Raw genomic sequence first — 27,294 nt, 5'->3', positions numbered from 1 at the left:
GAAACTAGATAACTGTAGGACAATCGTCTAATTAGGACGGTCAACACTATAGCCGGGAATAGAACATTTGGCTACAATGGTTACCCAACATCAAAAACAGCAAAAGAAGAACAAGATAATAGCAGTAATTGAAGAGACAGTATCACTTGATTTTGTTATTTATGATGGTGGTGCTGTTGCTGCTGCTTTGACAAGAAATAACAGTTTTTGTCTTCTTAATGAAGAGGAATAGTTATATTGATTTCTTAATGGTTAATACATTTGTATCTTTCCATTGATATTCTTTACATTTAAGAAAATAATTACGTACATGGACATACTTAGACTACGTGAAAGAAACACAAAACAAGAAGGAATTTGAGTAAATGAAGAAAAAGGAAAGAAATTGGTAGTTCACGGAGAAGCACAAAAAAGTTATTTGCATTTGGCTCAACACTCGAGGTTAATATGAAAGAGGCAAAACATTTGATTAAGTTTAGAAATATAAGTTTTCGATTTTATTTGTTAGGCTGAAATACACAAAATCCTTCCTTTTCGACGTAAGTAAAATTTGATGCTAGTGTGAAACAGGTGGAACATTTTGATCAAGTTTAGAAATTTTTGTTTTCGATCAAAGTTTTTATTTTTGGCTGAATATTGAATAATGTGATATGATGAATGAGAAAGCTTGTTCATTATATATATATATATATATATATATATATATATATATATATATATATATATATATATATATATATATATATATATATACACATACATACATACATACATACATTCGCAAACTGACAGCAAATCAAAGAATATTATAAATACATGTAAATATATCTAATGCATTTTAGGATACACTGCTTAATTTTTATTTTATAGCTCATAAACTTTTCAAATGTTCGTGTGTACATAAAGCACTGCATGACATGTAAAGTTCCATACTGATACCAAAGAATGAGCTAATGGGATCAACAATTACAACGACTCCTTGGTTTTGGTTGGTACATGAGCTGTCAGTCTGGACTGGAGGTAATTGTAAGACAAAATTAGATTCTTGATGGACCATGTTAGGGCATGTGTTTACATTGCAATACCAAAGTCCCGCAGCACTGTGAACTGTTTTAGTCAATGAAACCTTTATGTGTCTTTAGTAACCAAATGCAGTTTGAAAGAAACATACCGGTTTCTCGTAGCCTTTCTCTACCAGTCTTCTCTTCCTTTTCCTCTACGTCAAAGGTGGGGGGATCATCTTTACTTATGTCGAATGCCATGTAAAAATATGTAATTATTTGCGATAGTGATATTGTTATTCATTAATACTCTTCACCCCAGCGCATCCCACTATCGGCCGTGGATGGAAATTCAACAAATTGTGTAATGTTCTTTTCCTGTTCCTAACCAATCGCATACTTCTTTAATTATTCGATCCCTGGCAAAGGGTTTGGCATGGCTGTGTTCGGTGGCGGGGGGAGGGGAAGGGGAGAGTGATCAAAGAACTAATCATCTAAAATAATTATATAGCAATACATGTCACTGAGAATTTCTTTACTGTTCTCGTTTTTGAACGAGGTTAATTTATGTCTTCATAGCAGGAATGCCTAAGGCATATTTAACGGAATATGGGTTATAACTCTTGGATCTATATCTGATGGTGGGAAGGGCACGTTCAAAGCTGACTGCAATTTTAGTGTTTCATAATTTGATAATTTCTTTTAAAACATTTTGTGTATTGATGTTTCGAGCCATCGAAGTTGTTTGACTTACTTGTTATGATTTATAGTGGAAGAATGATTGGTTTCAGACAATCTTTTCTGTCGATCAGCAAAAAGAGAAAAAGACAAAAGATCAGTAAATATACACATGGCATTCTATTGTTTGTAAAAGAGGAATTTATCTGACATTTTGATTAACCTGTAATTTGGCACCTTTTTATGACGTATGCCAGAAAAGCATAGAATAATTTTGATGTTGTTCAGTAAAATGAATAAGGAGTATACCATTTAAGTTGAAATCTTTGAATAACAAGAGTACAAATTGTAAACAAATATTACTTAACGTTGAATGAATTTTAAATTTATTGTGGGCAAGGTAACGAGCTATGTCGCCTGTATCGCAACAACTCGAAAGGTGTGTCCACTGTTGGCAATTTGTCACATCATGCCCATTTAAAAATCACAAGATTAACACAAACCCTAGGTGCATATAATAATAATAATAATAATCAAAAAATAAAAAAATAATAATATTCAATATTAAGGACTTTGTATAGCACCTAATCTTTAGAAACTCTGAGCGCTTTACAACATTAGACAACACCTAAAACATAAAAGCATGTATAATGATATGATTACAAAAAACAATGAAATTAGAAAACATAAAACATACTGAACATTTTTAAGGTAGGAAACATTATTTTTATCTTTAAGTTTGTTCTTGCAGTCGAAATAGGTGAGTTTTAGTAGCACTCTTTCAATGAGATCTCTGTGTTTTTGTGTCTAAGTTCAGTGGGCAATTCGTTCCACGTTGCTTGGCCCGGGTATGCAAATGAACGTTGACCATATGACTTCATTTTCATAGTGGGAATAATGAGTATACGATTGTCAGAAGAGGAGCGTAAGTATTGTGCTGGTGAGTACACATGGGTGAGGTCGGATAGGTATGTTGGACTGGAGACATTCAAAATTGGTCTCATCAGAATCATCTACATAGTGTGCAGAGGGGCCTGTTTGTATAGGAGAAAGGATTCTAATCATAGGTGATGTTTTCCAACTTTCAGAGGCTGTAATACAATATTTATTTCAAAAGTAGATGTTTCTCCGACACTCATCAATTCTGCACTTTTATATTTCACAGACGAGGAAGTTGATTTTCTGACCTTCTTAGAACTCAAACTTGCAGATTTATCTGTTAAATATGGTGCATTTATATCATATTCTTAAGTTGATGATTGTTGCATGATGATGACATTTTTCTTCTTTACTAGACTGCTAGCAAACAAAGGTGGAACAAATTTCTTTACGTGCTTTTCGACAACTATTGTTATGGTTCTCTTCGTAAAGAAATCACATAGATCTTCATCTTTCTTTGGTGTTTTGTCTTTGAGAAGAACATTTTAGGGTATTCTTGTGTTGGTTGAGAGGTTTCTGGAATACTTTCTTGTTCTTGCCCAAATTGTCTTGTTTGAGAACGGAGACATTCTAGATTGTTCAAATTCAGGAATTCATTTTTGTTTAAAATCAGGAATTCATTTTCCAGAAAACATTGCCTTCAAGTAAAGTTTACAGGTAAGCTGTGCAATATCAGATCTAATTACTTGTTGGTCAGGGTTCTTCTACAAGAACAGCTGACATTCTCTACATTGATTTGAAGGGTCCAAAACTACCAATGTCCAGAGGCTGGCTTGCCTGAGGTGGCACGAGTGGCACGACAAAAAGAATGCATTATTTTTATTTTGATGTGGTTTCAAATCGCACTGCCCCCACCTGATGATGGTTACGTATTGTGATCGTGATGATGCAACTGCTTGTGTCTGAGCATTAATGCCACATAGCATTCATGGAGGAGAATGCTCAGTGTTGATTCCAATTTCATAAAAATTAAATATTCGTTTTGTCCTATCTTTTAAATTACTGACTGCAAGGATGATCGATTGCTCCTTAAAATAGAAGTTTAGTACTTCCCTTGAAGTACATTCTGCTGACAACATAGAGAGTTTCTTTGGCTTGGCAAGGTTTAAAAGTGGCCACCTACACATAAACCCATAAAACCAGCAATAGCTCAATAATAAGTTGCTATAATATGTCGTTCCACAAGAAACTGCATAGTTTGCTGCAAGGTACTGCATATTTGCTTTAGTGTATCCGTATCCGATCTCACTATATACTTGAGCTGATTTACCAGTTGACGCTCTTCATTATCACTGAAAATTCTCACTGGACCTGGGTTTGCATCTAGGGATACAGTTCCTTTGGTCCTGTCTGTAAGGGTGGACTCCCTCACACTAAACTGACTATCTGCATAATACTAATACACGCCTGCAAGAACTGCATTAACTGCACTCGGAAAATTGGTAAAACTGTAACATCGCCTTGCTTTCTTCAGATGTTGATTCTAATAAAAGACATAATAAATTGAGGTTCGTAATCATAATTGGCACGCACACGCGCTGACTGAAAAGGTATACCTATTATTGCTTTCAAATTAGTAAGATCATAAGCTTCCTTTTGTCAATTGTGGTCTTATTGGCTACCATATAATGAAATTTTCATGCGGAGCCTTGTTAGGTCGTGTACGTCACAACGGTATATTACCTATAAGCATCAAACTACATACGATGCACTAAGTATACTTCGTAATTAGGACCGATGTACAAATAATAAGTTTGATAGAAGTTTTGTATATGGTGATAAATGAAATTTCATGCAGTTTACACAAAGTGAGGTTAAGGGTTTTCAGTTTAGACATACCCAGTATGTTTACAATTTTAGAGGAAATTGTGCTCCGACAGATTGGCTGCAGTTTTATATCGGTAAACAACCGCAAGGGGTCGCGTGCTCAAAATTTCTTGGGGAAATCCCGTTTGCCGTGATAATACAGTGCCCGCAATAATACAGCGTTGGAGTATAATTGGAAAAATGTAAATATTTGTGTACAAATCACCTAAACCGAATTTGTTTTGTTTTTGTTATCATTATTCAAATATGTGCAAATCATAATACATTCGTATTCATGAGTATTACTGTAAAATTCCCGGTCAAGTCATACCAAAGACTAATACAGATGTACTGATAGCTGCCTCGCTAGGCACTCAGAATTAATAGGTTAGTGTTAGGACTGGTCAGCCTGGTGTCAGGATAATTTAACTGGGTGGAACATCATACTACACGCCTGCGGCAAATGCCCCAGACCTAGACATCAGTATAAGCTACCCCACCGAAGACAACGTAGCGATTTTACTGAATAATTGTTAAAGCTATGTTAAAAATCCAAATCACGCATACATACTGTATTTATATTAGCTATATAAGCTGTGTTGCTGTGATATACAAGGAAGGCAAGAAGACAATCATTATGCAGATTTATTTTCCATTTATTCCATAATTTGGACTCTTTCACAAAAAGGCAGCGATTGAAATGCACAATGCTCACCCGGCTAATAGCTATTGAAATGTACGTAATACTTTAGATAATGTCTACTTTGTTCCAAGCAAAAATTGTGCGAAGGTGACATCGTGATTCACAAATTTACATTTAAAACGTTACAATTTCAGGGCACACGGCTGTAGCCTATAGGAGTTAATAGTCGAGATTATCGATGTTCAGATTATCGACGCTTAACTATATAATGGTGATAGTTTCCATTGTTTGTGATTTTTTTTTTCTCACTCAAGAACAAACTTGTTTCTGGAAAGAATATTTTTATGCTGTACCTAGTAATTTGAAATGTGCTCAGTTGATTACTATATGTAATGAACAACTGTTAGTACTGACTAGGAAGATATACATATACGGCTAAATTGTTTTAGTCCTTTCGAGTCTAGGTCTATTCTTCGTATGTCGCTGATGAAGCTACTTGAAAGTAGGGGTTGCTCTTGCGAATCACCTGCCGTCAATAGACACCAAAGTAAAAGGAAAGAATGGCTTTGATATTGAGCTTAACGAGCATGGCAGTAAACAAATAAATATTATTAACATAGTTAAACATCTATTGAAGATATCGTTCCCTTTACAGATTGTTTATTTTTATTACAAAGTGGGAGATAAATCAGGTCTTTGTTCTATTTTAATTTATATTTCTCGTAATTTACTCAAAGGAATATCTGTAGTCGTGGACGAGCGCTGTACTCAAAATCTAAAGGTCGCAGGGATCGATTCCCAATGAGACATGCTTCTGCAACCTTCTCAGGCCCAAACAGACGCGAGTACTGGTTAAACACATAAATCACTCATCAAACATGGTTCAAATCAGTTGGGGGAATTACCTCCACAACATAAATATATTCAAGCTATACTTCGTAACTTAAAGATTAACTTCTTAATACATTTCGGAGCTAGTTCAAAAGATAAGATAGTTCCATTTGCGTTTGCCGGTTTTATTTAAGACGAGTTTGCAAGTTGAAAGATATAAAATTATAAATATTCAGAATTAATATTTCAGAAGAAGGTTTATGGATAAATAATTACTAAGTTTGAAAATCCAATAACGCATACAGATTTCTGTTCTGTGGCAGTCCTGTAACATTGATCTGAATTATTTTACATTATTTTGCATTACTAAATCGCAGGTGTTCGACTCAATTAATAATATAAAAATAGCCAATAAAACCTATATCCATATTTTGAGATAAAGACCACTAAATGAAATGTGCTAGCTTCGGAAACATCCACTTTGTATAATGATTTCCTTTCCGCAGAAAGCCGGTCACATTTAAGTAGAAAATGTTTTCAGCAAATTTGCACTGTTATTTAAAGTCGGTATTCATTTTTATGTTTTGATGTCAATTTATCACCAGAAATCATATTAGGTTCAAATAGGGACGAAAAGTGTTATTATATAACAGTTTGATTTTCATTGCGTATGTTATATTTTTGCACTGTCTATTTTAGTCACACTCGCTGGAACTATCACCTGATGTGTACATGTACATTCGACTACTAACGATTTTGAAGGATGCATCGGCAAGTTTGACATCACAAAGAGAAGTTTTAAAGTTTGGAGGTGACTGCGCATATAGTATTCTGTTACCTGATTTCGTATTTAATAGTTGTTACCGCTTCTTATAGGAAATACTCGACTTCATTTGATCAATGACTTTGTGTAACCTTCATATGAATGATTCAGTTCACAATTAATTTTCCTATGATGTGTCCGAATCAGTACAAATCATGTTAGTCTAAAAACGGTGAAGTTCTTGGCATAGGTTCACCGGCATTTCCTTGATAGGATGGACTGGAAATAAAGCAAGGTGCAGTAAAACACAGATTTTACATCCATATCAACACCACGGCCTTATTACTCACTGTGCACTGTCGCCGAAAAACACACAGACAAACAAACCATAAGCTCATATTCTAAAGAATAAACAATTACCTTTACAAACCATAACAAGAACGCCTCAATCTAACTCTTGTATTACCGCCAAAATGAGAGAGGAAAAAATGCTCTAGAAATAAACTATGATTACATTCCCGTGTACTGCACTGGAATTACTGATTGTGATCTGACTCCAGGTCGCAGTCATTGCTATTTATGGCAGTGGCGTCACTGGGGGGGGCGGGGGGGGGCGGGAGGTGCGGACCGCACCGGGTGACACCATCAGAGGGGGTGACACCCAAATGACTGTCTATAAAATTTTCAACTTTTGTGCAGGAAGTGTTCCATGGGGGTGACACCATGAGTTACTGTACATGACTGCCTATAAAAATTTAGAATTTTTGTGCAGGAAGGAGGTCCATGGGGGTGACATCATGAGTTACGACACTGATTTGTGGCTCACTGAGTAATGTACAAGATAGGTCCGTCAGAGTATACCCGTATGGAGGGTGATATGAGTTACCCAAATGCGGTGGAGCAGCTGATATTGGACAGATTTCCAATCAAGTATTTTCCCAGGATGATAATTGTATGAACTATATCCGAAATACTGTAAGTAATTATCATTTTGCATCAGTTTCTAACCTCATGACGAGTTAAGGTTTTCCAATAATTTTCCAAGTTCTCTAGTATCGAACAGCTTTCAAAGGTTTTCTACATAAAAACCAACTATACGGTATTTAAGGCCCGGTAAATTTCGAATCGGTAGCCAGCAAGACGTATACCCAACGAGACTATAGAGCGTCTGAAACCCAAATTCCTTGGGTATGTACAGCAACATGTAACAGCCAGGTAGTCATTACAGCAGGACATGGGTGTCTCCTTTAATTTTAGATGTCACTTGCTTCTGTAATTTATTTAGTATGTATTTTGGGTTCTTTATATCACATGAACAATTTCACTGGTTAACGAATTTTATGATACATATAGCTAATACAGTATGTTCAGTACTTAAAAGTAAAACTTTAACTTCTTGTGTTATTCTAACATTAGTAATTTCCCTACTTCAATATTTCATCTAGGATCCGTTTCCATGAGTTCGAAATATTTGTATATTCAGCATTTAGTTACTGTCGTCTGAGAAGATTTGTTTGCAACTTCCAGTTGTATAAATGTAAAGGAGTTCCCCATGACGGAGGGATACATTGTCGTTATACAACTTGATCTGGGTGATTAGTGGTGACATTTTCTCACAACATATCTCCCCTTTCTTTTTAATTTGTGTTTGATCATTGAATGAGTTTATATTCTCTTCACACAACACGTTTTTGCTAATATAAATTGTGTGGTCATGCACTGAAAACTCTCCCTATATCACACCTATTCCATTCTACAAATGTATGTGTGATCATTTAAGGCATCTGTATCTCTTAAAATAACACGATTTGTTAGACTGAATTTCTCAGTCAGAGTAAACCTATGTGCTTTCGTTGGGCAGACAGAATTTTCCTCCAGATAACACACCAAAATAAAGTGTTAGTCGTTTTGGTCGCCATTCAAGGGACACAACACCTTTCTGTATTGGCACGAATCATTGATAGGCTAACGCCCTTGATAAGTGCAGTCCTACTACAGTGAACATTGATCTGCAATAATTTCAAGTGATAAAGTCGTTTTATGCCCAAGACTGCCCAATAGTGTATATTAGACGAATAAAGGGAATCCTCCAAAAAAGTATCCGTCATCCACACATTCATTAAGGAATAATAAACTGAGTAGGACTCAAGTCCAACAGATACAGAAAGTTGGTTTTATTTTGTTCGTGCACATAGTGATTGCAATAATAATACTGGAATGTCTGATCCCAAATCATGGTTTACATCTCTACCCCTGCGAAGTATTCCCGTGAATCTAGGTGATTGTTGGTTATTTGATTTACTGCTGTATATTTTATTTGGATCTTGAATAAATGCGCATTGTATGCATACAAAGATCTGACTCTGTCATACTTTGATCCCGTTTAATGCATAATGTGTCTTTAACAAATAAAATATCAGTCGTGTCTTGGGTTGTAGTATTAAAAGTGTCAGAGAAATAAAGTATAATAATGTCAAAACCGTTACAGCATACTAAATTTTAATAATTTTAAGTATTTTAATTAGTTTTATAGAATATTTATTTTAATATTTTTAAGTTATGTTTATTAACTATAAATAACTTTTAAGTAATTTCATAGTGTTTTATATATGTTTACTAAATTATAAAGTAAGTTTATAATAATTTAATCAAATTTACATCCATAATTGGGGAACCAGAAAGGAGGGAAGGGAGGTCACGGGAGGGAGGAAGACGAAGAAAGGTTGTTTCTGTTTTATATTTCAACTGTTTATATATCTCAGTAAGATACATTATAAAAATGGCTTTCTTCCGAAAAGATCAAACTTTGGAGCCTGTTAAAAATACACGTGATCAGCCATATCTTCTCCCCGACGGGTCTGTCGGCTAATGTATTTCCGATAGTCTACTCTAATTTCTATAATTGCACGATCCATAAAGAGGTATTTAAGAACGTATTGTCAGATTTACCGATAAAATCCAATGTTATCCAAATTTATAATGTAATCTAACCACAAAATCCAAACTATACCAATCCTATGATTTGACGATAATCCGCGATTATCCAGTATATTTTATTATATAACCATACAATTTGAGGCTATGCAAAATGTACTCTCTAATTTAACGATACAATCCAGGATTATCCAAAAATGTTCTGCTTTAATGTTAAGCTTTAATGTTAAAAACCGATGTTATCCGAAATTTATTACATGATTTAGCCATAAAATTCAAGGATATACCAATTCTTTAAAAGACTTGCCAATAAAATCCGTTGTTTTTTTTTAATACTTTAAAAAAAAAAAAAAAAATTACCATACTAAAATCAGAGGATTTTCCAAAGGCATCAGAGAGTTAAATCCAACATGACTGCCTGTTGGTGAAAAAAAAATATCAAAGATGGTGGCGTCAAAAGAATTCCCAAAATGCTATTTTCGAACAATTGTACGTGGTTTTTTTAGCAACTATGTTAAGTCAGTGGGTGCTCATGGAACCCAACATTCCGCAGGTCTCACAGTCTGCACTCTATACTTTTGTGCATAGGGTTTAGTTTTTAAAGAAAAAGAAAAATCCCAAGTTTTCCTCACTGGTTATCCTAGATATTAAATAAAGACATTGTATAACTTTAAATTTTTAAATAACATCTCATTTTCCTTTATTTTCTTGTGCGATTTGATGAATAAATTTTGAGTTTTACAACTTCAATATCATTCAGAATTTCACGTATTAAAAATATTTAGCTCCGCTTGATCATTTTCTCTTCATAGATTTCAAAGGTAAATTGGGGAAAAAGCCGATAACGGGGGTTGGGGGCTGTTTTTCTTCCACTTTTTATGTTTATCATGCATTCATGGCGCTTTCAGAAGCTTGTATTATCTAATCTGGCAAAATTCATTTTCCCTACTCTAATAACTGCTGAAATTAGAGTACTTTTTGACCAGTCTTTGGCTCATTTTAGTGAATTGTTTCAGTAGTCACCACATGTAAAGACATGTCAGTCACAGTACATAAAAGTAGCATAAAGGGATGCCCACATTCTCTCCACTGTACATGTTGTTAATGCAAACAACGAATCGACGTGATGAGGATCAAAACATTAATAGCAATATTATACATTCATCGCACAGCGCATGCGGAAACAGAAATCCGCATGGGAAATTAACCAGTATGATGAATCATCTTTTAAACAATGTCATACAGGCAGATATAGTTATCTAACTGAGCAGTAAACTAGCATCTGTCTCTTAGAAGATGAGTTGCATTTGCTATGTAATAATATGTATATGTTTCTCTAGCTTAAGCGTTATCGCTTTATCAAGTAGTAAGTATACATACATACATACACTATTGAATCGTGTCATGAAAATCTTAATCAACAGTGTTTAACCACTGTATAATAATAATAATAATAATAATAAGAATTATTATTATTATTATTATTATTATTACTTTTAGTGTTTAACAACATTGTCAATATTATTATTATTATTATTATTATTATTATTTCCAAACTTTTACTTTATACATTTAAGACAATGAAAACATCATTAACGGTTGCGTATCTTTGTTACGTTTTTGCAGAAGAAGAAACCGTTGCTTTCAATGGATGCAATGCGGTTTTGGAATGGAATCTAGGAAATTTATCAGAATTTGAAGTACTAACAACAACCGTTTCTATCAAAGATAATAATGGATCTGTAATTATCTCACATAAAGAAAATAGGTGTTCTTGTCACGATCCAGTATCTATGAAATGTATTGTATCAGAGCGTGATGGGAAATTTGTCATTTCTGTGATTATTAACAACGTAACAAAGGAACACAGCGGCAACTTTACAGCGTCGATTCGAAAAGGATTAATCAAAAGCTCTGTTCAAAAGCAGTTGTTTGTGATAGGTACGTAGAAAGTGAGCAGTTTTTGTTATATCAACAAATACACTAATCAAATATTTAAATACAGAAAAGAGCAATACATGGTGAATGGATTATATTACCTTGAGAACATTTATTCCATTTTCTCCAAAGTTCATAAAAAGTAATTGCGTTTCTGTGCGTGTGTGTGTATGCATGTGAGTGTTGTAATTTTTTTGTGGTTTTTTGTTAACCCTTGTCTCAGTATTTAAAGATAAAATAAGCAGTAAACAACTTGTCTTTACTGTAAAAAGCTTCAAGTATCGCTTTGATTTGTCAAGTAGGCTTTGATAACATAATCAGAATATCCTTGTAAGTCTTTAAATCTTTCTTCGGGGAAAATGACATTGCCTTATAAATTAAGGAATGCCGAAATAAGGCATTATCCTGGCTATTAACTTTACGAGAAACAAAGTGCACGGATTGTAGACCTGCGACGTATACAGCCTACTAGTATTATGCTAGTAGTATATGGGGACGATTCAGCCTCAATGGGACTTATCATTAAAAAACACCCTGGGACCGTTTAGCCTCAATGGGAAATTTAACATTACGGAAACCCCTGGGACGATTCAGCCTCAAGGGGAATTAGCATTACAGGCCCCCTGGGACTGTTTAGCCTCAATGAAAATTTAACATGGGAAAAAATCGTGGGACTGTTTAGCCTCAAGGGAATTTTACATGGGAATAGATTTTGGGTCTGTATAGCGTCAAGGGAAATTTAACATGGGAATAAATCGTGGGCCTGAATAGCGTCAAGGGAAAATGGAATAGGGTCGGGACCCTATTTTAATACGGTCCCGACCTGATAGGTCTATGGAAAGGGAACAGGGGAGAGGGATATAAAACACACACACACACACACACACACGGAAAAAAGAGTAAGTCTTTATATTCACACTACTCTACATACACACATTGGCAAATCGATTGTTATTTCTTTTCTAAAGGTTTGGGTAGCCCTGAAAAGGGCTGTTTGTTTTTGAACTCCAGTGACACCTGGTTAATGATGGCACCTTCCAGGCCTGGCACCACACACACATCTTCTTCCACAGTCTCCTTTTACTTTTTTTCTTGAGAGCGCAGAGGGAGGATGATTGGCTTCAGCACCCCAATCCTCTGTCTCTGGTATCTTGTAAGCCATCCTCTCTCCTATTTTATTTTCCTCCTCTTCCCTCTGTCTTTTCTCCTCCTCTTCCTTCTTTATTCTTCCCTCTTCTACTATGGCCTCCGCTGCCAGTTCATTTAACAGGCGCCTGACATATTCCAGATGTATCTGGAGTTCAAGAAGTTGCTTATTCTGGTATTCATTGTCTTGTTAACGAATGAACAGGGTAGCTAGACTGCCAAGCGATTTTCAATTTATAGTTAAAGCGCTGACGTGAAGGAAAAAATCCCCTAAAACAAAATTTATCTTACCTAGATCATGACCAAACAACGCGCGGACCTAAAAGAAACACTCACTGACTTTTTCATACTACCTATTACTATTCTAAAAATGTTCATTTATATATATATGTTCAAAATATGCTATCAACATACGCAAAACAATCAAAACAAACCCCAAATCTACTCTCCCCACACGTCAAACAGCAAAAAAAAAAAAACATGATCATAATCTACTATCCACACAAACGTACGTGAGCACCTACAAACACACAATCCTATACACAAACACATACACTCACACTATAAAAAAGAGTCAGTGTTTATATTCACACTACATACACACATTGGCAAATCGATTGTTATTTCTTTTCTAGAGTATTGGGTAGCCCTGAAAAGGGCTGGGTTTTTTTTGTTTGCTATGGCAATGTTTTAGTTTCTAAGAATGCGAGGTCCTCTGACGATAGACTTTCTGACGATAGGTCTGCTTCTTCGGAAAGAGAAGAAGAACTCATTGGTGTCGATACGACAATCGACAAAGCCTCTGTCAGGTTCAGGTTGCTGCTGCTGCTGTTGCTGCTGTCTCTGCTGTTTTTGAAGTCTGTACTTCTCCGTCCATTCTTCTTTCTCCCTGTTCACTTCTTCTCTGAAGAGCTCTTCTATCAGGTCTTCAGTGACTTTTAAGATTCTCACATTCTCTATCTCTTCAGGCTTCGGTATCAGACTGTGTCTGACCCTATGCAAATTCGCGTAGGCTTCGTTTAGCTTAGATAGTTTGGAGCACATCTTCGTAGGAGGATGAGTCGGCAGTGGATGCTTAGACTGGAAACTACCCCGGTTTTTAAAGTTAAAGCGCGGACGTGAAGGAAAACATCCCCACACGGTTTTCGAGTCGGACCGTTCAATGAGTGTCATGAGAGGGATAGTAAGAAGTCAAAGAGCATGAATCAAGATTCCTATAGCCAAACAAACCACAAAAGCATTTTTTTTTCTTCAAAATACAACATTTTTTTTATTCAAAATCACTTAACACTAACAAACAACTATAACATTTTTAACAATGTAACATCAAACATTTTTTTTTTCTCAAAACACAAACATTTTTTTCCAACTAACACATTATTTTGGACAAGGCTGACAACGTTGTGAATGAAATTGTGATTTCCACTGTTGGAAGTCATTAAGCCATTGATGTATACTACGTTTCCTAGCTTGAGACAAAAGATAAGCATAATGGTCACAAAACCATTGATCTACTTTCACATCGTTTCTATAAGAAGAACGAGGATCGAAATGAGTCACTAAATGTTCTAAGGAATAACCCAGGCTGCGATGATGCAGAAAATACACACAATATTGTCTACACACCAAGGAATCTGTGCCTTGTAATTTCACATTATTGAATCGGGTGGTCTGAGCATTTCTTCTCATAAAGTCAATGATATCGTCTTCCAAAGGAGGCAATCCATACGAATCGAAATATTCCACACATCCTTCTTGAGAAAAGTAGACGGCTACACAGTGGGTTCCTGGGAGATGACTGTCGTCCGTGTTGATCACATAAGCTTGATGGTCTTGAGGTTTGCGATGAGGGAGTTCATCTTTCGCACAAACGACAGGATTCCAATAATCAGTGTACGAACTGTGGTTCAAAAGGTAATAAAGTTCCCAGGTATCCATGTTTTGTGTGGTTTTTTTCTTCTTCTTCACAGGTAATAATAAGTCATCAATTCGATCCTGACTTTTTGCTTGAAAATGTCTGACAAGTAAAAGGCGTTTAGATCCGACTTCTTACTCTGGTCAAAGAGAGATTCGATGCGACGGCACTCCAGAGACGTTAATGGAGGAGAAGAATGTTTATCCAAGCCTTTATACCACTCGTTCAACACGAATTCTATTTCGATGTGATCCCAAGCTTTGTCCAGATATTCGTCCAATTTTTCTTCTTGACTTAACATCAGACATTTGTCGTGTTGAATTTGACTGGGATGATCGTTGTGACATCCATAGCACTCTTCCTTGATCAATTCTTTCATTATATCTGCCAGGACTGTAGCAAAACAGGAGACTAAATGGGCTTCTTGTTCTGGCCATCTTGACTTCATCATGATAACTTCTTCGTCTTGGGATTCTTCTTCTTCTTCCACGGTCTCCTCACATTCCATCTTCAAAGTTTCTCCACTAGGTAAAGATGGATAACAGTCTTCCATAGCTTCTAATAATCTAGAATGACTTCTCTCAAACTGTTGATTTATATCGCATTGTCAAATTCTGCGTACAGAAGGACGTTCGCTGTGTGATCTGGAGGTGGATTTGCAAACTGAAGTTCCACACGAATCTGACCCGATTTTATAGGGTGGAAATGTCCCTCTTCGCTGCCTTGGTCTGGAGTGAAATCAAAACCCCACAAAGCATAGACTCCTGCATAATCGTCGTACGAAATACCGTGACTGGTGTTGGTTCCTAACTGTCCCGTGGCTTCGTACAGGGACAAGTACGATCTCAAATAATTCTTCGCAACACCAACTTTAGGCTGAAAGGGTCGGGTACACAAGGTCTTGCCGTCGCGACTGACTTCGATCTTGGACACATTGTAATGTTGAAACTCAAAAGGATTTTGATCGTGGGTTCCGTTGAAGGCTGAATTCCTGACGAAACCAACAATCAAACGTTTGGGTAACTGTCCTTGGAACAGATGATCTTCGATCATAGATCGCTGTCCAGTGTGAATAGTGAACGTTTTCACTTCTACGCGTCGTATCGGATACTTGGCGGTCGTTCTGCTCAACGACTGACTGACGTCGTTTCCCACTTTAGGTAACACTTCCACACGACGTACGTAAAGTCGGGCTTCTTGAATGATAGTTTTGTATTCATTGGCATGGGCCATCAAATGGAAAGCGGCACTGCTACGATTCAGTCTCAGACGGATATCCACCCCGTTCAGCAAATACTTTTCTTGTAACCACATGTCCAAATGCAAACGATCCATCAGTTCTAAACTTCGCCCTTGCAGAATTTTCTTACGACGGTCGTTAAACCCCACATTGTGAGGATTGTCATCTTCTGTCAGGACTGTGTCGCTAAACGTGGCTACACCTGCCGTGTCAGGTTTCCATACCACGCAAGCATCCAGATGAGTATTCTTGGCTTCTTTTCCGTACGTCAAGAGATTTTCCAGGTAGGCACGATATGGGTAAGTATCCATGCTGCTGCTGACCAATTTGTTATTCAAGTACAAGTCCACTTCGCTGAACAAGGAATGCATGACATTGTTGACAGCAGCTACTCTAGCATCGCCTCCTGGATTCGTGTTGTCCGTTTTGATCACTTTCACTTTCAAGTACAGGTAACTGTTATTCAGATCGATGTAACCTTCGGGCTGTCCTTTGATTTCAAACTCGATGGGAGCGGAATCCGTCAGAGAGGAGACGGGGTGAAATTACACCCATTGGGATTCTTGCGTCGTCATCATCGTGGGGGGCATGGCAAACAGATCCAGTTCCGACTTAGAACAGGCGCAAGACTCTCGGTGCATCATTTTTCTCTTTCTCAATAATCGAAAACGTCTAAGTCTCGAACGGTTCTTCTTTTCTTGGCCTTTCTAGCTTTAGAAGTGTGAAGTCTGGTGAAAGGGTGTTTTCTTCGTCGTCTCTTACTACCTTGTCCTTGCTGAATGCCTGACTCGGTAGCGTGCAGGGCATTTATAGGTGTTTCTCGTCGGCCCAAAAGGTCTTTGCCCGTTTGCAGCAAGATATTTTTGCCTGCCCTCATGAAGGCTTCTTTTGGGTTTTGTTTGTCGATGATGACATTTTGGAGAAATTCTTTGCCTTGCGTCAGTGCCGCATCTTTCAAGGCGTGCAATCCGCGTGTCACCATCGGTTTCAACACCGGGGCCACTGAACGAAAGGCCGATTTTAAGATATCTCCTAAACCGTGTCCTCGCTGTCGAGCAACCCCTCGGTACACTGGATACATGACTTACGAGTCGTGAGAGAACCGTTTTCGAAAATGGAGTTTCACCGTGACTTTTCCTTTGGTGAATGAAATATTTTGTCCCAGATCTCCTTTTATAGCAATGTTGACCGTGTCCAAATACGACTTGCTGACAGGTAAATAGTGAGGATGTACAAATTCGCGGTGAACGTGGTAAGTGTTTCCACCTTCCTCGTCAGTGTTCGTGGCAGAATCCACTTTGAAAGGAATGACACGCAGTAACGGCACAGAGGTGTGTCCCACCACGTTATACTCCACCACATCGGAGTACACAAACATCAAATTCAGTCATTGGTTCAGTTCTACCGGGGCACGAAATAACTTGCTAAAAGACTCGTTGTCGTAAATGACTGGCAATTCTTTTTTCTTGAGCATGGCCATTCTCATGTCCATGTCTCCGCCCAACATGTCAAACAATTCAGGACAAAATAAAATGGACACGATTTTACTCCCGTCAAATTTCATCAAGAAGCGACGAGCTGCTTTGTGGCACTCCAGGGTGACACTTTTTTGACACTTTCCAAAGCTTTCAGAAACACGACATTAAATCTGGAGGTAATGGTGCTCACCAAATGTTGACCACTAAAATAATAGCCTGGGGGAACGAACAAGTGATAGGTGGTGTACTTTTGATTTTGTGTGCCAAGGGTTTTTATGTTATATTTGCCATGGGTATCCAAGTACAGTCGCATTTGCTCGTCATGAACTTCCACATCAAAAAAGTTTTGATTGGGAAGGACATTGAGGACTTGGGTCGGGTGAATGATTTCTACTAAAGCCACTTCCCAATGGGCTTCTTGATTTCATATAATGGTCTGAGGTAATTTGGCCATGTAACAGCACAACGTGTTCTTGGGAAACACCTCCATGGAACTGTCACTGGGTAAGGTTAAGTAAAATTGGTTTTGGTGACTCATAATTCCAGAGTTCTGTGGCTGTCCGAGGGGTTACTGGACGTCAGAGGCGTGTCTCCGCCCAAAATAGGGTTGTTGTTGTTGTTATTGGAGTGGTGACTGACACTGGCACTGGACACAAGGTTCCCGTTGTTCCCGTTCGAGGAGAATTTCAGGGAGGGATTGGGAAGCAGGTAACCGATGCAGCTGCTAAAAAGAATGGTCCACAGTTGTTTGTCTCCTTGTTGCAAACTTAAATTGACGATGGCTGCCCCGATGACACAACACACCACGAAGATTTGGCAGAAAAAGACGATTTGCTTTTTAGGCACACGTTCTCCACACCACACCCACAAAGGTTGTTTTTGTAAATCTTGCAGAGAAGAACTAGGTGAAGGAGTGGTCGACGTAGCTGCGTCTGTGTGAAAGGGCATGATGGTCACTTCTTTTTATAGTCGATGACTTGCGAAGCGTCGATCCAAGAATCAAAACTGGGCGGATATCCTTTCCAACGTACTTTGACTTCTTTGACACATCGTTTGCCCACTTTACGGGTTCTGCGTTCGAGAATGCTTTCGATGTCGTACATGTCTTCTTTTTTTTGGTGACACGTTGTAACTCGGGTAAGTAAAACGTTCCTTTGAGCACTTCTCCGTTCATGTCTTCCAATTTATAGACGGCAGGATGACGGCCATGCACTCGTCCAGTGACAAGAAACAATTCGGTAGTCCAGTTAGGTAAGTAACCTTTGTCGAAAGTGCATTTGGTTTTGCCAATGCGCACCCAATTTCCTATGGCCAACACTCCACATTTCTTGGGGACAGCCCTCGTCGGCGACGTACCAAACAGGCGCTCAAACACAAACACTTCGTTCTCGGGAGTCACTTCTTGCGGGGCACGTCCGATGCTTCGATGGTAAGATTGGTTGTACGCTTGCACCAGGTGCGGTAAGATGTCGATGTACTTCAGAGTGTGGTGATGCGTAAAATATTTCCACATGCGTTCTTTCAAAGTGCGTTGAAAACGTTCCACGATGCTGGCTTTGGTTTCGGGATTCTCGGTGGTAAAAAAATGAATGTCACGTTTCTTTAATTCTTTTTGGAAAGCTTGGTTTAGAAATTCGGTGCCTTTGTCCGTTTGCCATCGAAGAGGGTGACGACCGCTTTGTTTCAACACTCGTTGCAGGGCTCGCACTAACTCGCTGCTCGATTTGGAAGTCAAGGGTACGACCCAGGCAAATTTGGAAAAGACGTCGATGACACAAAACAAATATTTGTAGCCACGATTGTAGCTGGTCAAATGAGAGACATCGGCTAAATCGGCTTATCATTGATGATCGATGCCTTCCACTCGGGTGCGACTTCTGGCAAACTTGCGTCGAATGGGTTTGTGTAAAGTGTAGGTAGCTTGTTCTTGTAACCATCGTTGCACTTGAGGTAAACGGAGACTTTTCAGTCGAGTTTTGGCAGCACAATTTTTGAACTCCTGCGTAACCTGCAGGATGGTAGGGATCGTAATAAATGCTGGCTAAGACTTTTTCCATTTGTTGGTTTGTGTGTTAATAAGGCACCCACTCATGGAAGATGCTACTCTTTTTCTGTTGGGGTACTTTCTTGGATTGCAATGCTTTGCGTGTGCGATCGACAATAGGTGTCGAAGAGGAGGAGGATGTCTGAACAGGGGATATCGGTTCTTGTTTCACTTCTGTCTTCACTTCTGTCTTCACTTTCTTTTTCTCTTGTGATGAAGAAGGGGTGGTCATCATCTTTTTAGTCCATCCAATTCTGGAGGTAGGTGGTGTTGTTAACTTGCGTACTTTTTCTAGTGGAGTTTGAAACCCTTCTTCTTCTTCTTCTTCTCCTCCTTTTTCTGTCTTGGTCACTGGTAGTGGTGGTACTGGTGATGGTGCTGGACTTTTCATCAAGGTCTTAAAATCTTTCAGAGTGGAAAGAGCTGTTTCGTCTGAGGCTTTCTGGTGAAAGAGTTGCAATCGTTGCAAGAGTTGACCGTACTTTTGCGATTTTTCTGTTTCGGACAAATCTTGGCGATCCATCAAGGACTGCAATTCGTGTTGTAACTGGGACATCTCGCTCAAATTGGGATTGGGAGGTAAATGCGGGGTGCGTTGTTCTTGCCAACGATGGTATTCCATCCATCGTTTGTAAGGCACTAAAGCTAGTTTTTATCCTTCCATGGGGTTGTCAAGGGTCGATTCTGAGATCTTGGGACTTCAGAGGGCCTTTTTATCTTGCTCACACCAGTCATCCCAACATGGTTCCCAAGACTCCTTTCAGCAATGGGCCTAACAAGAGGGGTAAAATGCCTCCACGTTGGACCAACATCTTTTTTTGACGAATGGGAATTTTCTTTTGAACCATTTGGCGAAGAACGTGACGATGTTTGCCTAAGCATTGTTTCTGGTGTTTGGACAAAGGGATCATGCCTTTCAAGACGTTCAAACAACATTCGCACACGGTATCGATGACCTCTTTGGAAGCTCATTGAATGAGTTTTTTTCGTAGGGGTTGAGAAGCTTTGGACAAGACAGATAACATGTCCCCATGTTTGACTAAATGAGGAGGCAGTCCTTTCCTTTTCTTTCCTTGGGGTTGTTTAGAAGAGGGATGTTTTCTGGAGGGTGACATCTTTGAGTCTTCAACACCAAAAAACACTGATACCCCTACTTGGTCACATACCTTGTTTATACTGGAAGCCGTCGCCACTGATTGTCTTTACGTCGTATTAACTTGAGGACAAGCATGACACGTCGTGCAGGGGTACGTAACGTACTAAATCGAGCCAGTTCTTGCTTGGACAAATCCAGTAAACTTTGTAACATGCCCGATCTTTCGTGAACTTTGATTTTGGGAGCAGGTACTTTGTGAGCAGCAGCAACTGCCACTAAATTGGAGGGTCCTGCCACTGGGGAAGTTCTTGGGGTCATCAACGGAGAAGTTCTTGGTGTGATCAACGTCTCCAAGTACTCTTCAGTTCTTGGTGTCATCAACAGGGAAGTGGATGAACTTGAGGCTGCCGGAGACGTGGTCACCGCCGTTGCAGGTCGTGGTTTGCGAGTGTAAGGTTGCGTCCTGGCTGAAGTGCCTCTCTTGCGACTAGTTTTCTTCTGTGGACTTTTTTTTTTCTGGGGATTTTTTCTCTGTTTCTTTTTCTGGGGGCTTTTCTTTTTCCGGGGTGGTGCCCGGTAAGAGGAAGGTCCCTCCACTGGAGAAGTTCTTGGAGACACGGGTCTCCTTGGGGGCCTGGTCTTTTTCTTCTTCTTGGAGCTTCGTTTGACTTTTTTCTTGGGGAGAACCTTGGGGGGCATTAGGATCCCATCTTAAGAGAAAGCGAATGATGACCCCTCCTAGAGTACCGCTCCCTCCAGGTTTCAAAATGATTTGTTTTTTGGTTTGAGGGTCGATGCGGGGATCGGCCAGTTTGGTCAAAGCGACTTTGTTTCGATCAAAAAAGCGTTTGGTTTGATGAGGAATCTGAATGATCCCTTGTAGTAACTGACGTGCTGTCACCGTAAACCATCGTAAGACTTCTTTGAGACTAGCTTCTAAGACACGAGCCCGTATTTGTGGATTTTTTTCTCGACTGATGCCATACAAGGCACGAATCAATTTGACGGGAAGATGCGACTGAAGGGACGTCATGTTCAAATTGTGTGTGAGACAGACGAAAAGTGTCTGAGGTTTTTATAGATTTTTTGTTGAGTGAAATTAAGTCGAGGACGGAGACGTGTACAAGACAGGCCCTCCGTCTTGGAACCTGTGGTGAAACAAGTGGGTACGAAATCGCAAATCATCGGGTCGTAGGTTTCAAATCGACGAGTAAATAGGCGTGTGGAGTTTGAGTGGCATCGTCGTACGCCTGAGTCAGCCAAGGCGTCCCTAACTGTTTGGCTAAGACTTGCACTTGCGATTTATCTCGAGGGCTTTTAAACAAGACCACGTAATGCGCATTGAGACTGATGGTGCGATGGGCTTTACTTTGTTGAAACAAATTTTGAGTGATGTAAACGACACTGACATTACGGTGATGCCCTTTGCGCGTGAACCACAGCTTAATTTCTTCTTCGTCTTCTCCTAACATGTCGAAAATGACCAAATGGGTTTGACGGGAGTCAGAGACGATGCCGTCGTCTTCTTTAGGAATGCCTTCCACAAACACGATGGAATCGCCTTGACTTTCTCGCAAGAGGCTGTACGCCGATTGCCACTCCTTGTAACACCACACGATGCGTTGAGGTGGACGATCGATCAAATGACGTTTATGTTCGATCAAACGTTTGACGAATTCGGTTTTGCCTGAACCGCTAGGTCCAGCAATGAGCATGTTAAAGGGATGGCGAAGATACAAAGCCTCCCAACTGGCACGATCTAAGTGTTCGTCGATGACTTTGATAGTGGAAGAAGAGGGAGCAGAGACAGCAGAGGTAGCCATAGTGTTAGGAATGTCACTTGTGACACGAAAACAGACAAGACGAGAGTTTATACACTTTTTTCAGGACACGTTTATTGAATGTTTCAAATATGAACAACACGAAAGACAAAAATATATAAAAGCCAAATAGTTATGTACAGGAATAAAAAACACATCAAAACAATCAAAGTGGAATATAAACAAGTCTCTGTACAACATGTTTTGGGTAACCAAGATGACCTAGGGACAGTGTGTAATGTTCTTACAGTCTCTACATGAGGCATTGTCATACAAGTGTCCTCCCGGAATGACCTTTCAGGAATGTCCATGACAGTCCTGTCCTGAAGCGAGTGGTTGTTCTCGGTGACGGGTTCTTCTGGCACTGTCACTAACACAGGTTGAAAAGTAACTTTTTTCCTTGAACAACTCTTGTGCATACTGGGCCACTTCTTGGGTCCAAGCCTCAAAACCCCCCTTTTTCCAGTCACGAATATCTGTCCAATGGGGGTGTAAGTCACAAGCTACACACACATCGTCATACACGTCTTCGGTAGCTAAAAGTTGACGAATCTTTTTTTCCTGTTGAGGTCGACAAGTATCCAGATGAAAACGCAAGGCTTTGAGCAAAAGGAGTCTTTCGTGACCATTTAAGGCCATTGGGGTGGTAAGTACTGATCGTAAAAAGTCCACAAGGAATCGGCTGATAAACGAAATCCCAGAAAACAAGTCACTCAGACACACACTATGCGTCGTCCCAAATTGAATGGATACAGTTCTTGTAATAATAGATGGTAATGATCCACGGTTTGAATATGGTCATTGAGTTCCTTCCACGGAATCTGTTCAATCACTTGTGACATAAGCCGTGGCATGGATTCCTGATTTTATAGTCTCTTTATTTCGGAAGCAATAAAGGTACTTTCTAACTAGACATCTTCGTTCTCCAGTACGAAATCTAAATCTTGCATACTGTAACCTACACTTCAGAGTTTGTCTAGATGTTTCATCTTCCGCTAAGCAGATTCCACGTAAAATATGTTGGTAATCCTTTAACTCGTCTTCCTCAATACGTTGCTCTAGGTGAATCTCGAAGTAACCAAAATTACGAGCATTTAGTTCATTCACTAACTGAAAGTGATGAACAAGGTCTGACCACTGAAACAATTTCTGACGAATCAGTCCTCGTATAGCATTCAGGTACCAGTGGTTAAAGATCTGGTAACGTGACGGATGCAATTGTTCTTTACGTTTGACTTGTATTTTGACCAGCTCTCGGTAAATGCGTTCTCTCAACTCCACAGGCAAAGCACGAATGTTCTCTTGTAAAGTATCCATGAATAGGTCATACTAAATCCTCTTTTGTCTGACACAATAAATGTACTGTTTGCACAGACATGGTTTTAATTCATTGTCGAATCTAAATCGTTCAATCACTAATTTACACATTACAATTCGTTCAGAAGTTTCCTCTTTGACTAAGTCAACATTGCGTAAAAGATGTTGGTAGTTCGTTAACTCTTCCTCTGGAATTGGATCCAGTAATTTTACAATGTAGTAGATAGAATTATCAATACCAAACCAATTCTTTTTAAAACCAGGAGGTCGTTGATCAATGTCTGTCCAATGGAACACTTTCAACTCAATCAGTTCTTGTATAGCATTCAGTTACCAGTGGTTCAAACACCGGTGACGTAACGGATGCAACTGTTCTTTACGTTTGACTTGCATTTTGACCAGCGCTCGGTAAATGCGTTCTCTCAACTCCACAGGCAAAGCACGAATGTTCTCTTGTAAAGTATCCATGAATAGGTCAGTCCGTACAATTCAGAATCTTTTCCTAGAGCAAAAGTAATCCACATAGTGAGTAATTTCTGACCACTGCCATTCAGGGTAACGTCCAAGAATCTCATTGAACTCTTTTGATGTAAACGGTCTAGAATGATATAATAGGACGAATGCACACTTGACCCAGAGAAATCTAACACACTGGTTGACTTTTTTAACTTTCCTCTTGTGAATTTCTCGGCACAAAAGTTCTACAGTCACCCATTGAGATTTCACTCTGGCAAATCCCTGCCAAACTTCCTTGTAAATCTTCTCTTGCAGTTCTTTGGGTAATGATTCAATATCGTTTTTGAAATGAAGTTTAAATACTGGCCTCGGTGATGTCCAACATTTGACTCCTAGCCAATCTTGTTTCTTCTTCAACGACATGGTAAGTTACTTTAATTACTCGGTCCCACTAAGGGTAAGTAATGACAATTCGGTGACCAACGAGCATGTTCTAGGTAGGCCGAATCTTGTGGTTCCCAGTGGTGAAGTGACACACCGCAACTGAAGCACTTGACTTTATCCCCTTCGCCCAAGTAGAAAAATCCGGCTCTGGCTAATTCTTCGGGGGTCGGTCCTCCCAGATACTTAGGCCATTATCCTTTGAACGATTGAAGACGATTTTCAAAGTCGCAGTATTCCGACAAACGCACAGAAAACGAATATTCGTCTTTCACAGGTTCGTTTTGATGAGGGTTGGGTGACATGGACAGGAGTTTGCTCAGGGCTGGATGACATCCGTAGGGAGGTAGACGTGAAGGTAGACATTCACCTTTAAAACGAAACCCAGTAAAGTGTCCAAGAGGACGAGTGGCATCGCTTTCGCATCCCTCAGGTTTGACACGCACAGCATCACTTTCCATGATAGGGGAAGTGAGAACGAATTTCCCATGATGCTTTACGGCATCGCTAAGGTCACAACGCACAGCATCGTTCCCATCGCAAGGCTCACAATCGCATTCCACTTCAGAAGCCCCAAACTTGAATCGTGCCTGTCTGAACTTGTTTTGTGTTTCTCTGAAAGTATTCATCTTGTTCGCTTGGTCTTGGTAGTCACAATGAACTATCGATCTTGACCATAGCCCCTTTTTATACTAGACGCAATGCAGTCTCAAGCTTGTACATCGTTCCTTTTTTATGTTTAGTTTCGGAAGGTACCGTTTCTAAGGTGCCGTCATCATTGTACCGTAATGTCATGGGAGGAAAGACCATAGAAAGGTAAGGGCAGTGCGGAGACCATCGAGTATGTTCCAAAATAGCTGAATCTTTATAGATACATAGATCCATTCGTAACTTCAGTCCGCAAGCGAAACACTGTACTTCGTATCCCAATCCTGACTCAGGTCCCAAATAGACAAATCCTGTTCTAGCTAAAATATGCGAAGTAGGTAATCCTTTCCTATCCCTAACCCTATCCGTAGGCCATGCTTGAAACGTGTCCAATCGACGGGCACAATCACAATAGTCAGGCAAGAAAACCGGATAATGGTAGTATTTGAATTTGGAGTTCTCATCGGGTTTCTCACTCGATTCTTGCTGTGGCGAAGTCATCCTTCTGGTGGGTGGCTATCCTCTTACAATCAATGTTTTATACCAACATGTCCATAAGGCAAAGTAAAGTGGTTGGGCAGTCGCACTCGCTTCTGGTACACGATTTGATAAACTTTTTCCAAGGGTCGACTGACGATGTGGTGAGTGGGCAAACGTTGGGCTGATAGGTGGTCACTTTAAAGTGTTCATCTTCTCTAGACTGCAAGGCTTCTTTCAATACCCCAAAGTTCACCTCTCGACTGGTACGATAATTCAGAGTCAATCCTTTCACTTTGCACTGCGTGTGCACTTCTCCTTGTTTGTCCCGGTATTCGTAACAGTAATTTTTAGGACCGCCACTGGCGAAACTTAGAATCTTGTCGTCGGGGTGCTGGTCTATCCAGGCTCCTAAACGGTCTCCTTCGATGTCAGGGTGCTGTTGACTCGGGTGATGGATGTAAATGCAGCTATCCGTGTCAAAGTACAGGACACGTTCCCCTAACAGTTCTAAAGCTTCGTACAATTTTAAGCGAGCATGAGCTGTCACGTAAGCCGCAATGATGACATTTCCAAAGGGGTCGTCTTGTACAAAGTCCAGATCTTCTTCGTAATTGACCAAGATCAAAGTCTCCCGAACGACGTCCACGTGTTTCATGAATTTGGTTTTGTCGTGAATCATCTGGAAATAGCGGGAAGGTTCGGTCAAATATTCCGTCTTGGGTAAACACGGTCGTTGTGCCATTTTGCCCCACAAGCAATTTAACATCACTTTGGCAAACGATCGCCTGCCTTCGTTTTTCTCGATGTGATCTAAAGTGATGCCTTCTTGTTCCAAGTATTTCTCTTTGAATGTCTTTTGATCTTCGGGAGAGTGACACCAGGACGGATAGCCGCTGGCTTCTTGCTTTATTTCAAAAAGGCATCCACGTAGTCTGCGAAAATGCCTTTCTGAGTGGGGTCACCCTTGTGGTATTGTTGTGTCTTGGGAAAGTGACAAATTTCGTACACTTCTAACAGTTGGTATCCCATGTCCACAGATTTGAACAATTCTACGCTGACCCATGTCCCCGTAAAGGCGCGTTCTTCCTGGGTGTGCTGGCAAGGTTGATCTTGGTTGCACGTTTCGGCACAAGTAAGGCACAAAGGAAACATCAGTTTGCCTTGGCAATGGTGAGGTAAGACGGGGTGGTATAGGTTCGTGGGAGGCAAAACTTTGCACCTGATCAAGCCTTCGTATTGTCGAATGTTTTTCAGGTCGATGTGTTCCGTCAGCAATTGTGGGTGCCCAGCAGGAAAGCGACAATATTTGCATACGTAGGGATACAGCGAACACACGTCCAAGTATTTGATTTCTTCTCCTTTCTCTTCGTTGGCTTGGTACAGCAAACAGTTGGCATTGGTCCTTCCTCCGTACAAACTATCCTTCGGGTTCAGCGGGTCCATGAACTGGTAACTTTCCAAGAGGCGTTTAAATTCGGGATCGGTTTTCAAACGGTGATCGTACTCGTGTTCCCACATTTCCACCACTTGGTATCCTTGCTGTTCTAACTTTAGGCGTCGCTGACAAGTGGCCTGGTACAAGTCTTCCATGGTTCGTTGTAAAAACTGAGTTTTAGTGCCACGGTCAGGGTAACAGACGGGACATCCGTGAAATAAGCAACCGTTAAACTCGTACACGAT

The 27,294-nt window shown here is 39.7% G+C and overlaps 1 protein-coding gene across 1 annotated transcript in view; it reads left to right on the top strand.

Moving 5' to 3' along the window:
• Positions 1 to 10,852: 10,852 nt before the first annotated feature.
• The window catches only part of LOC149793572 (uncharacterized), a 35,591-nt gene continuing 19,149 nt past the window's right edge, over positions 10,853 to 27,294 (top strand). The window contains exons 1-2 of the mRNA XM_089966426.1: positions 10,853 to 10,961; positions 11,222 to 11,536. Coding sequence (XP_089822552.1) covers positions 10,892 to 10,961; positions 11,222 to 11,536 — 385 coding nt within the window. The 5' untranslated portion in view covers positions 10,853 to 10,891. The remainder of the gene's footprint in view (positions 10,962 to 11,221; positions 11,537 to 27,294) is intronic.

This window comes from Sinohyriopsis cumingii, chromosome 8 (assembly GCF_028554795.1).
Source record: "Sinohyriopsis cumingii isolate HCF-2022 chromosome 8, ASM2855479v2, whole genome shotgun sequence".
Taxonomy (NCBI): Eukaryota; Metazoa; Mollusca; class Bivalvia; order Unionida; family Unionidae; genus Sinohyriopsis; species Sinohyriopsis cumingii.
Note: the sequence above shows the minus strand (reverse complement) of the source record. Positions and strands in the feature narration are given on the sequence as shown.